Below are 13,075 nucleotides of genomic sequence, written 5' to 3'. Positions count from 1 at the left end.
GCCAGTGCCAGCCCCTCCACCACCCCCCCAGCAGACAGGAACATCCACGCCCACTCTGCTTGTTGGTGCGTCTTCCAGTAAATGAAGTGCGTGGGCTGAGAGTCCTGCAGCTGTCAAATCCAAGTCCCTTAAATCTGGCAGTTCCTCTGGGGTGCTTAATCTGGAGCATGCGTCTGAAAACTTTCCACTCCGCTCTGCTAACAACACCTTCATACACAGCCCTTCCAAAACACAATTAGTGGTTTTTGGCACCAGATTCTTTAGGGTTCTGGTGCCAGTGATGTGAGAATGCTGGAGTGGTCACTTTGCATCTGTTTACATGATTGATATGTCAATATAAAACATGACTATCACAAAACCACTGGAGAAAAAAAGGTTTTAAAAAAATGACACTGCCACAAAAGGCAGTAAAAACTTTCATCAAAGTTTGAAGCAGAAGTTACATGCTTGCAAAATGAATAAATAAATAAAAGTGGTTAGCATCTTGCCTACAACAAAAACCTAGTCTAGACAGTAATAAACAGCCCAAAGACATGTTCACCAGGTAAATAACAATAACAAAATGAGCAAGTAGAACAAAAAAAATCCTGAGTGAAAAGTGACCAACACATTTTAGACAAAAATCAAACGCAAACAAAGCAGAAAATACATGCATCAGTAACAAAACAAAACAATGAGAAAGCCAGCCAGTGGAAGAAGAACTCATGAGTCAAACTGAGGACAGACCGTTGTCGTGGTTTTGTCTCTTCCTGAGGTGAAGTGCTGCATATATATATGTGAAACCCTGAGGTGAACTGACGACGAGCCAGGGTGAATCAGGAGCATGTGTTTCCAGACTCCAAAGGACTTTTATTGTCATCATGAGTGAATGAAGACATGCATAGTCACAGAGTACAACAGATGATGGCGAAACAAAACTGTGACTTCCTCTGCCTCTAGCGCGTCTTAAACAGACCCGACACTACATAGTCCTCAGCTGCTCCATCCACCAGGCCAGTCCCGTTATTGTGAACGAACCAGCAGGGGACGCTCTCTCCATTCTTCAAGTCCCTCCTGAAGTCTCTCTGCCAGCCTCTGTGGGTCCAAGCACAATGTGAAATTCAGCAGGTCCAAAACAGCTTGAAGGAGGAAGGAGGTTGGGTTGAAGACCTGGTGACGTTCAGCTGGTGTCCCTTCACAAACATGGTGGCATCAGGTTTCTCTGGGACTTCACCTTCACGCAGGTTCGTCACCTCATACTGGACACCTCGATAGAACTGACCTGCAGAAGCATTCATTTGAACTCATGGCATTCGAACGTTACAGAGACAATGAACATTGAAAGTCAGAAAGATTCATCAGTTTAAATACAGAGTGCCTGTAAAGCCATGAGGCCACAGGCAGGAAGGCCGATGTGGGAGTCATAGATCAGTTGGTTGGCAGACTACAAGTCAGCTCGAGTCAGGGAGTAGCCTGAAAAGGAACTCGCTTCGTATCACCTGAACAGGAAGTAGCCAAACATGGCAAATGGTGGGTTGGTAGGTAGGTAAGAAGGTAAGGCATGGTAGAATGGTGATATCAGGTAAAATGGAAGGACGAAAGTAAAGCTGGTAAGTAGGACAAATTGGTCGGTAGGTAGGTAGGTACATGTAGGTAGGTGAGAGGCAGTGACTGTGAGTGGTGTGCAAGCATATTTGTAGACGTCCATCAAAAATAGGTCATACAGTAGGTATGTAGATGACCATCAAGCTGGTCCGTAGATAGGCAAGTTGATAGGTCGCTAGGCTAGTAGCTAAGGAGAAAATGATTTAAGGTAAAGTGTGGACCTTTGGTAATGCTGGAAGGCAAGCAAGTAGATGAAGAGACAGGAAGGGATGCAAGCAAACTAGACCAGCTTGTAGGTGATCAAGAAGTTGACACTTATCTCTGGGTATGGCAATAAATGCCTCGACAGATTAGTGAAGGTAGACAGGCAAATTGATATAGTTGCAAGGCAGCTGGGTAAGCAAATAGGTGGGGTATGCAGGTGGGATAGGTTGCTGTTGAAGATCAAGTCAGGAGGCAGGTTCCTAGATTGGAATGCAAGCTGGATGGTGGAAAGGTTATGGGTTGGTAAACAGACTATCTCACAGGTTGGTAGGTAGATACACATTGCAGAGAAGGCAAGCACGGCAGCCAGATAGGGTTGGAGGGAAGACAACAAGCGGGTAAACTCTGAGGTAGGTAGCGTTGCAGGGCAGTTAATAGGAAGGATGGTCAGTGAGGAGGCTACAGTAGGCAAGATCATATATAGGTAGGAAGGTTGCAGGTGTACCAAAGGTACTGAACAGCTAATGATTTGGTATGTTGCTTGTACACTTTCGCAGGAGTCAGACTGGCAGATTCATAGGAATATGTAGGCATCCTGGTACAAGAGTAGGTTTCATGCAGTACCCAGGAGGCCATGAACCATGGGGGACATGAGGTGACTGTCCACAGTGTAGAAGCCCAGGTAGTCGCGATGCAGCGGATGCTTCTCCCAGACTTTGTGCAGCAGGATCACAAATTTGACGGAATCTCTGAGAGTGATGGTGAGGCTCCGATCTTTCGCCAAGTGAAGATCCACACTGAAGAACCAGCAGCATTAGCCATGACATCGTCAGTTTTTGAATGCGCACAAACTCACTTGGGTCCTTTGATGGAGCCCAAATCGGACCATAAGAGCTTGATCCGCTTGTCATTCTGGAACACGGTGATGTACCGAGTGGTCACATCTATTTTCAGCCCATACTTCTGATGGATGATGCCGAACCGCCAGAAGTAGGTGTTGATGGTGCTGTTGGCTGAGACCTTCTTGTCACCGATGGTCTGGCCATTTATCAGAATTCCTGGTGGAACATGCGAGTCAAAGATGCGTTCCGAGTCAACAGCAATCAGTCATTCACACACCAGTGTCACCAGTGTCTGAACGGAGACTAATAACTGTGGACAACTTCACCATTAGAGGGTGTAGCATTAGATTTAAAGCTCTACCGTAGTGGCTCTCACCAAGCTCTGGGTCTTTAACCAGGTTGAAAATGGTTCCCGGGTTGTCGTTGATGTTGAAGCACAAAGCGTCTCTTCGCTCCGGCAGCTCAATCAGAAAGTGTGGATCTCCGTCGACTGCGAACACAAATATACTGAGGTGTTTGACCAAATAGAGATACTCAAGAGTCGACTTTACCCAGGTACACCGGTGAGGCAGGAGCAGCGTAGTGATACTGCACGTGCTGGTTATGTCCTGGACGCAGAAACCAACGTTAAAACAGAGGACAAATGTTTTCCTGATGAGCGTCGACTCACCAAGTCTCTCCGCCGCCTGTCTTTGCTCTGCAACACCAACACATCATCAATTTGAGGAACATCACTTCATGGGCTGTGATCCCACCTACCCTCTGTCAGTTTGTCGGCGATAAGAGGACCAGTGGGACCGTCTTCAGCCTCGGGTTTGGTGACCACCATGGAAGTCAGTGGGGTCACAAAACTGTAATCCAGGGACATCTGCAGGGCCTTCGCTGTGGAGTTGGCTTTTTCGTCGGTTGTGCCACTCTTGCTGCAGGAGAATAGACGAGTCACGGATAGTATACTATACGAATACTATACGAATAGTATAAAGTGTCACAATAGTTTAAAGTGTCACTCTGGGATTTCTAACACGTATTTACGTTAAGATAAAATTTCAAATGAAAGGCATTTTGACTACAAGAGTACACTTTTTATCCATAAAAAACAGCCCTAACTTCTTTAATAAAGACATTTTAATGGCAACAAATGCCACTTCTGGTTCAGGTGACATTCGATCACCTGCTGTTCGTGTAATATTCAGCGTCTTCATGTTTGGCTACTTCCTGCTCAGGTGATACTAAGCGAGTTCCTTTTCAGGCTACTTCGTGACTCTCAGCTACTTCCTGTTTGGGGTGACATTCTTCTGCTTCCTCAGCTACATCTGTTTCAGTCAACATCTGTTTACTTCCTCTTAGGGGGAAATGCAGCTACTTCCTGTTTGAAAGACATCCTATTTCCTCGGCTACGATGCTAAGCTAATGCGCTAATACGATTAGCGACGAAACCTGTGACCGTGCAGAATATTTATGGAATTAACAGGTAGAGTTTAGTGTTTGCTTAAGTTCATGGTTGTTAATGGGAAAATGGTTACATGACAATTGAACAAGTTGTATTGTGCAGTTAAGATTTAAAATGGCAATCTTAACGTGTTTTATTTTTTACAAAAAGAAGTTGTGTTGGATGTGTATTATAGTTGAATGGAACAATCCTTGACCTAAGACTTGAGTTATATAACGTAATTACATTGTATGTTGGATTAGGTGTACAAATGTCACTATATAGATTACAGTTAGAGTGTGATAACTAAGCCCAGGATGTTACCTTAAAAGTTTGGTTTCAACAGTAGTTGAAAGAAAATGTAGTTTCACGAGCCTCAACCTCCCTGTTTTTTCAACAGTCTACATTAATGTGACAGTCAAATTTGTTTGACCTCCTTTTGAGATTCCCGCCAAATGAGAACTGAGCTGACCTCTTGTCCAGAAGCTGCTGGATGGTGAGGTAAGCCCACAGGCGCTCCACAAAATCCCCAAAAATGTACTCCTCGTCCGGGTAGATGGTGGCCCAGTCCAGAACATTGACCTGCTCCTTCACCAGGAAGTCTTCCTCAAGCTGAGATGAAACACAGTCTTACAAGAAAAGGTGTGACTCCTGTTGAGCCGAGTCGGTCTCTTTCTCACCCCCTGACCGTAAACCTCCACCAGGAAGTTGTCCAGGTCGTTGTCGGTCACCCGGCCTGCCACCACAATCTCAGAGCCGTTGAACAGCTGGTCGAAGTGGTTGGTGGTGAGGTATTCTGTGTTGGCGGGGTAACGCATGTCCACGTCCAGCAGCAGGGTGCTGGCCACCTCGTCGAAGAAACCCTGAGAGGCCAACAGCAGCTTGTCACTCATCGTGGTCTTTCTTCATGGTACGAAGAATGGGCAGAGACGAACTGAACGCAACTGCTTTTCCCATCGCATTTGTTCAACTTAGTTCTCATATCTAATGTGTTAACATAATCCAAAAACATAAATGAATTAAATGTGAATTATGGTGAACTACTGAATTTTTAATGATATTAATAATTTGGGTAAAACTTCACTTGCTTCACCGCTGGCTTGTCAATTTCACGGTCGATTCTGTGTCTCACAGGACCAGAAGCATCCTTCCCACACAAGGCATAGGGAGACTGAAGCTGTCTGTCACCTGGAGTTGCACCACTGCATCCGAGGCCTCGTAGATCCGACGTGCAATGCCCTTGTTCTGCTTGCTCATCACATCCAGGAAGGAGTAGTCCACATTGTCCCCAAACCCAAGACAGTGGAGAGACATGTTCCCGCCGATCGCCTCCCGCACGTTCCGATAGATGGCTTCAGGTTGGTAGACTCCTGTTGTGACACACAGCAGAGATGGCGACTCAAGTCTGCGCCTTGTACTCGAGTCGCACCTCTCGAGTACAAGTCGCAGACTGACTTCAGGACAAAATACTTGAGACCCTACTCGGTGTCGTGATTTGTGGCTCAATGTTATACAATGTTCGGTTTTGTTTGTCTCTTACATCTCCCCATTTCCCCGACCACCACTTGTACCACGCGCATGCTTTGATATAACAACGCTGTGATACCATTGGGCTGGATATTGAAAGCAGACTTTCAAAAAATGACTTGTGGGCATCTCTGACATACGTTCCTGACTTGAACCACAGAGGTGCTGTCAAGAACTTGAGCAAACTCAGGGATTCATATTGGCAGCAGTCTCTAACTCTCAGAAGATCATCTTTGGGAGCTCCAATTTCCCTTGCCACCAAGCGGCGATAAGCTGAAGCACAACAGTTCTCTGCTGGTTTAAAGGTCTAAACTAGTTGGTGTTTAAGTGGACCATGACAAATCTAGTCCTTGTAAGTCAACACCCAAGTCAAACGTCAAGGATGCTTAAATGGGGTTGTTGAACTTCCCCACTGAATAAAGGACGTGTGACACACTCACCAGAGTTGGGCATCCCATCGGTCAGTAAGATCACCATGTCAATGCTTCTCTCCTGCAACTTGTTGTTCTTCCTGTCGTTCACGATCAAGTCTACCCCACTTAACACCCCGGAATTGATGTCCGTCCCTGGGGGGAGGAGAAACTGTTGGTAAAGGTTTTCAGAGAGTTTAGAAAATCCCACCTCCGTAGTCTGTGATTGATCTGACGTAGGTCTTGGCCTCCGTCACGTTGTCTTTGGTAGCTTTGGCCAGCGATTCTCTCCATCGAAGCACCCTGTCATCAAACTGGACGATACCAAAGTGGTCGTCCTCTTGAAGGTCATCCAGGATGGCAAGCATGGCCTCTCGAGTCTGGGACAAGGAGAAGCGTCACGACCAACCCTACTACAGCATCATCACGCCACATACCTGCGCCATCTTCACTCCGCTCATCGAGCCACTGCGGTCAATGACAAACACCACATTTTTGGGAATGGTGGAAACATCTTGAGGTGCAAAGAAATGCACAAAGTATCCGTTTACGATCTGGAAGGAAGAAAGAGTGAGCTACACTGACCACGCCACGTCTCTCTCTGCAGGCAAAACTATTAATAATCACAAAGAATTCCAGAATTCTGTGAAGATGTCACAAAAGACATAGAGAAACTGTTAAACATTCGTATAGAACAGGACCTTGTCTTTTGGGGATTTATCCGGATGATTACAAGTAAAGCAGAGCTAAATTATTTTTATCAATCTGTCTATCTTACAAGCACAAAAATGCATCGTGGTGACATGGAAACGCACCACAAGTATCATCAACTGGATACAAGGACTGTCTCAGTTATACAACATATACAATGAAAGACAAAGACAAATATTTTGAAAAAAATCTGGGGCCCTTTTTTGAACTATCTTAAAAGACACTAGTCAGAGCTACTGCAGGAATCAGAACAAGGACAGTAGCTACAGTGGACTACATCAATAGGCGTGTTAATCGTGAAAGTGAGTGTTTTGTGTTTGTCTTTCAGAAGGAGTTTTTGGCTGATTTTTGTATTTATTTTTGAAAGGCTGATAAACAGATGTTCAGAAAAAAACCCATAAAGAATCGCACTTTAAATCAGGAAGAATTGTAGTTCTAACAGAAATAATGTTATTACTAACTGTACTACACTGTCATTGAAGATGGAACCATTCGCTTGCTTCCTGTTTGGCTACTTCCTGTGCAGCCAACGCGCAGCAAATTCAGGGTTCATTTATCTCGGTGTTTTACTTCATTACGTGTCCTTTGGGATAAATGATAAACGCTTGTTGAAAAATAGCTTTTAGCGGAAAATGTGTCGGGAGGTTGTCGCTTTGTGGATCACTAAATGAACGGCTGTTTTGCATAAACCAAACTGTGGGCCCTGATCAATTTTTCATAAATCCAACTGTCCACAGAAAACAAAAGCTATTGTGTGAGGGAGGGGGGAAACCTGCACATCAAAATGATAAAAACCAAAATATTATTCACGTCTATTTTCGAGCTCCATTTCAGGAATAATATCCTATATATGACATGATCATATACCTGGATGTCTCCGAGGCTCTTGGCCCGGTTGACGTCATACTTGATGATGAAATCTCCGTCGATCAGAGAGGTGTCGCAGGCCGGACAGGACCTCTGCTGCTCCAGCGTGGGCGAGAAGGAGATGCGAGCCTGACGAGGGACAAGTACACGGATCAGACGGCGGGTGCCGTCAACAGTGACACACTTGCAATACTCTTTTGAGACGTTAACTTCCGAGGATCTCTCGAAACTTAGTCCATAAAACTCGCGCCACGAGGTTAAAGTGGACCGCGACTTCCCTCTAGTGGACAGCACGTGTTATGACAGTATGAATGCATATTTATTCTTGCACAATGGGGACATTGATGCAAGCAAACATCTGCAACCGACATGGCAGGTCAAGAATTGGACTTTTTAAACATTCCTCTCGTTTTGACTCCTGGTTTGGTTTGTTTTATCGTCATTTAAACCTCAACTGAACGACAGTCAGGTCTTTGCATCACTGATCTCCATTGTTATGTCTGTAGTTCTCATCCTCACACTTCACCAGCCAAGTAAAGGTTAAGTTGAATCTTCATGTATGATGAGACTGTTAAAGAAGAGCGTATGTCTGACTCTTCTGTTGCTGACTCCTGAGTCGCTAAACAAATACAGTGGTACCTCGGTTCTAGACCACAATCTGTTCCAGACGACTGTTTAAGAAACGATTTGTTCGAAATCTGAATCGATTTTTCCCATTATAATGAATGGAAAAAGAAACAATGCGTTCCAAGCCTTAAAACAGGCTTTTGTAGGAGTGAATGTAGAGTGTCTGCTGCAGGTGCGCTGTTCCTCTATGTGTGTGGCCGCTGCATGTGGGAGGGGTTGCCGAGTGAGTGACGTCTCTCCAGAAGTGAAGAGGTGCCCGGTGCGTGTCCAGCTCTGAATGTGCGCTTCTGTGCAGTTTGGCTGTGACAAAGTCATAAACCAAGTCACGCTCTGTCCCAGACTCGCCTCATCCCTGTCCCAGCTCCAGCCCACAACAGGACATCAAACCCTGGAGTGGAGGTGTGGAGAGCGAACACCTCCCCTGTGACACTCTACCACGGTCCAGTGCGGAGACAGGAAAGGTTTTACACCTCAATATGAAGAAAAAACAGACAGTAAATGTAGCTAACGGGACACGTCTGCATACAGAGGCTGCGTTATACACTATAACAAAGCACGTCGTGGGTCAGCTGATCGGTCCACACACGTTATGTTTTTTCCGGGGTTGTTTGAGTTCTGGATTTTATTTGAAATCCGAAGCAAAAAAATCTCGAAATTTTTGTTTGAATTCCAATTTGTTCGAATTCCGGGACGTTCGAAAACCGAGGTACCACTGTACAATGAAACACTGTGATCCTGTAAAGCTCTAATAAAATCCGCAGATCTGAGTTACCTTTTTGTCCGTGACTGTTTTCTCCACCAGAGGCAGCAGATCGTTGGTGAGGAAATTAGCCTGAGCGTCCACGAAGGAGATCCCTTGAGGCTCGTAGATGGTGGTGACGATCTGGAACTCCTGCACTGGGACCTTGGGCTTAACTCGGGTCTGAATCTCATAGCTACCCATCTTCCTCTGCAGGAGCTCCTCGTAGGTGAGGATGAAGGTGACGTTGCTCTCTGCTGCGATGTTGACAGAGACAGAGAACTTCTCCATCTTCCTCCCGGACGCTCTGATAATGGAAGATGACCGATGATGAAATTTCAAGTCAGTTTCTATGTCAAGCAGGTCGACGCACTTGACCAATCCGGCCGTCTGTCCCGAGGAAACCGCCTTCTCATACTGCTTCTTGGCTTTTTCTTTCTCCTTCACCTGCCCGACGTACTCCCGACCTTCGATCTCCCTGCAAGGTCAAACGGTCAACCTGCGCAGTGACACTTGAGAGGAACCACGGAGAACAGACATGGTGAAGTTGGTGATAAAGGCCGTTTTGGGAAGGTCCACTTCGAAGGAGATCTCCTTGGAGACGTTTGCTTTGTTGAGCGCGGTGGAGGTCATGACGGTGTGAGCGAAGCGTGACGTCACCACACAGTCCACCTTCACGCTGTGCACCTCCACCTGACATGACACAGCAGTTTTAGGAGCTGCAGGCGTTACCACGGAGCACATGACATCACTGGGAGTGTTGTGGTGAGTCAGTGTTTGTGGAAGCTGTGATGTGTTGTTAGCAGTCAGCTCAAAACATCATCTTACCCAGACATCGCTGGTGCTCCGTTTCTGGAACAAGAGGGCGAGGATTAGTATTAATACTTGACTGATGCCAGCTGTGTTTGATTTCCTTTCAGCACTGCAGTTACTCGTGTTATAATAAACTGTGATAATTCTTTGTCTCAGTCCACACCTTCTCAGAAAATCTGTGACCATTCGAGATCAGGACCTTCCACCTCCTTCGCAGGTTTATTAGCTAATGATCTGCTCCAAACTGCAGCTACGTGGAGCTGAACATCAGGAATCAGGGTTGATACATTCAGGTACCGTCAGGAATGTAGGGCATATCCCTTCCTGCCTCTTACCAAGTGGAGCAACAGTCTCAGTCCCACTTCCACTTGCTTCTCTGGGAAGATTCCGAGCGAGTGCCAAACCAGCTGTTAGCTATAGTAAACATGCCTGAAACGTCTCCCTAAGATCTGGGAGGCATCCTCACGAGATGCCGCTTCATCTGCCTCCCAAAGGCTCATTCCAGCCGCTGGTATCTGTTCCCTAAAGCTTGTGACCATAGGTGAAGGTTGGAACGTAACTTGACTGGTGAATGGAGAGCCCTGCCTTCTGGCTCAGCTCTCTCTTCAATATAACAGACAGTACAAACTTGTCATCACTGCCATGATCCACCTGCAAGTATCTTCTATTCTCCTCACTTATGAACAAGACCCTGATACACTTGATCCGCCCCACTGGGGGCAAATACTCCCTTCCCACCTGCAGTAGGCAATCCTCACTCTTCTGGCTGAGAACTATGGCCTCAGACTTGGAGGAGCTGCCAAGCCCACATTTCACTCTCCGCTGCCAAATGTCCCACTGCGGCCTGGAGGTCACTGCACGATGACACCAGGACAACCACGTCCTCCGGACTCTGAGGTCACCGAACTTGATACTCTCCACCTCTGGGCCGTGCCCAGAAATTCTCTCCATAAAAGTCCAACTCCCTGACTGTGAGATTGAGTGGCCCATAAGACCGAGACCCCCACTCCCCCTATATATTCCCGGAGTAACCTTCATAAGCCTTTTCCAAATCCTGAACGGGCAAACTCCCAAACCCCCTCTTTTTGTGAGCTTGAACACGGACGTTCTGAGCGACTGTCCCGCCAGTACAGTCCAGACCTTGTGCTTAAATTTCACTAGCGAGACAGAAAGTCCAGGAGGCCGACGTGAGCACGTACCTGCAGAGATCTAGGTCCACTGTCGGCGGCCTGAAACATAAACAACACAATATTTACCTGCATGACTCTGCGTCTGTTGAATCCACTGAACAAAAAGACTCCAGCTCCACCGACAGTTTCTGTCAGGGGCTGTGAGCCTGGTCAGACCTGACAGCCTCCTCACATCACGTACAGACAGACCAGTACCTGTGTGTCCACGAGGTCGGAGACAAGCAGATCCCCGCGGGCCAGCCCCAGGCAGGCGCCGGCCCACAGCAGCAGCAGCAGCAGTCGAGCACCCACCAGTGCAGACATGACCAAACTGAACACTGCTGGAGTTCAGCGGGAGGAAGTGCTGGCCGGCCAGCTGGGAGGGGCCCAACGTGGAGACCAGGACGGCTGACTAACAATCCCGCACTTGTGTCCCTGGGCTGCTGAGGAGAAACATCTTCCTGTCACACGACTAACAAGGTGGTTAACAAGATGCTCGACACCCTGATGGGAGAGAGTTGAAGCTGTGAGGATGATGTCATCAATGACGTCACGTAACAACTGCCATTGAAATTAAGTTCTGGCAAGTAAAAAATGAAAGAGGCACGAAAACATTTCCTTGGTTGACAGCTACATAACAGTCTGCCAGAGGCGTGACTCAGAATATGAGGTGAGGTGGGGCGAATGATCCTGAGAGTTGTTGACTGGGAATCCTGTCTTTATAATATAATAATATATGTCACTTGAGAACGTGCCATTTAAAACACTCCAAAATATATTTGAACCAACACGTGTCTTTTAGTCGTCAATTTGAAGAATATGTTTCTGCCACCTTGATTATTGATGTTGTCGCCATAAAATGCCTTTGTTTAAATGCATCAATTTGTCGGAACCTAATTTCATTGCGCAGTTCTGTTTTTTTGAGTGTGTTCTGCTGTTGAATCCAAACTCACCCCACAGCTCTTAGAAGCTCTTGGAAAATAAAAGCATGACGAGAATTTACTGCATGTTGGAAGTTTTGGTGCCACGTCCCTCTTGTGTTGAGATCCACCAAACTGCTAAATTGCTCACATGTCCAACATTGCCAATGGGATGCACCCCAATCGATTCAGAAAGCAAGTGGAACGCAGCCTGAGGTTCTCTAAAGTGAATATGAAATGGACAGGTTTGATGGAAAGGATCACAGCTGCTGCTGGAATTTGTGTGTACTCAGGTGGACGAACTGAAGTTTGAGGAAAGATTCTGAATGACTTTGACATTATGTGTTGGCATCAGTGAACAAACAAAAGACATAATATTAAGCAAATAAATAATTGAGTAAACTTGTCAGACTTAAATAAGTCAGTACAATAATTGAATAAGAATCAATAAATGCAGGAAGAAAGTCATGTTCTACCAACGTGAGGCGATTACATTCGGTCACATTCCGTCTGTACACTGGAAACACTGGAGTGATGGCTCCCTGCAAAACTTTATTGACACTCGTAGAAAAGCAACATTTGCTCGGTGGTTTAAAAAAAGTTGACTACAAACTAAACTAAATAAAAGGGCTCCAAAATGTGGAGAGAGAAACAACTCATTGTTGATATGAAGCTAAGACAAAAAGTGTAAGATTTGTCTGAAAATTCTCTGAACTAGACGTTCTTTGGCCTAAATTGTCAGAAATGTGAAAAAATAGACATGAAAGTGTGATTAAATCGAAAGTTTTTTTAAATAAACCAGTAAATCACAGTATATTTTGCAACATACACGTTTTTAAACACACACACACATATATATATATATTTTAAATGTATTTATTTCTGCAAATATCATGCTAAATTAGCCGAGTGTCAGTTGCTTAAGAATTTCACAAATGAGTGTGTGAGTGACTGAACGGGTTGAATGCTTACTGTTCTGAACATCAATGACCAAAATCTCTATGACAGCTTGTATGACAATCGGCAAACACACTGGAGTTTTCCTTGATTTACTCTAATGCCATGTTTACAGAAGCCGTTCAGGAATCATTAATTCAGAAAAAAAAAACATCCAATATGCTTGTCATGTTTGCGCTAGTACAGTATGAGCTTGTTTTGTGGCTTTATCAAGTCACATGTCCGCCGCCTCTGCTGAGTAATGATGGAGGTTCAGGTGAATTATGGGAGGCGCTT

The 13,075-nt window shown here is 45.7% G+C and overlaps 1 protein-coding gene across 1 annotated transcript; it reads right to left on the bottom strand.

The window, feature by feature from the left end:
- Positions 1-811: 811 nt before the first annotated feature.
- LOC128761038 (inter-alpha-trypsin inhibitor heavy chain H3-like) lies at positions 812-11,265 on the bottom strand. The gene is made up of 21 exons (XM_053868897.1): positions 11,139-11,265; positions 10,953-10,982; positions 9,769-9,792; positions 9,479-9,633; positions 9,314-9,418; positions 8,974-9,247; positions 7,575-7,703; positions 6,434-6,550; positions 6,208-6,376; positions 6,027-6,152; positions 5,248-5,429; positions 4,740-4,922; positions 4,532-4,671; positions 3,390-3,550; positions 3,301-3,327; positions 3,182-3,238; positions 3,007-3,120; positions 2,645-2,846; positions 2,413-2,585; positions 1,150-1,261; positions 812-1,074 (listed from the first exon to the last, which is right to left on the bottom strand). Exons 1-21 carry the CDS (start codon positions 11,244-11,246, stop codon positions 936-938), a joined length of 2,727 nt encoding a protein of 908 aa, XP_053724872.1. The 5' UTR covers positions 11,247-11,265; the 3' UTR covers positions 812-935.
- Between the last annotated feature and the right edge of the window lie 1,810 nt (positions 11,266-13,075).

The sequence above is a fragment of the Synchiropus splendidus genome, chromosome 6 (assembly GCF_027744825.2).
Source record: "Synchiropus splendidus isolate RoL2022-P1 chromosome 6, RoL_Sspl_1.0, whole genome shotgun sequence".
NCBI lineage: Eukaryota > Metazoa > Chordata > Actinopteri > Syngnathiformes > Callionymidae > Synchiropus > Synchiropus splendidus.
The sequence above is the reverse complement of the archived record's forward strand: the minus strand, read 5'-3'. Positions and strand labels throughout refer to the sequence as shown.

What these genes read in the sequence shown, in the direction of transcription:
- LOC128761038 (XM_053868897.1), bottom strand. Translation starts at nt 11,246, where the DNA reads ATGTCTGCACTGGTGGGTGCTCGACTGCTGCTGCTGCTGCTGTGGGCC. An exon ending in AGAGCCTCGGAGACATCCAG is followed by an intron (nt 6,551 to 7,574) that starts GTATATGATCAT and finishes TCTTCCTTCCAG; the next exon opens with ATCGTAAACGGATACTTTGT. An exon ending in ATGCAGTGGTGCAACTCCAG is followed by an intron (nt 4,923 to 5,247) that starts GTGACAGACAGC and finishes TTGGCCTCTCAG; the next exon opens with GGTTTCTTCGACGAGGTGGC.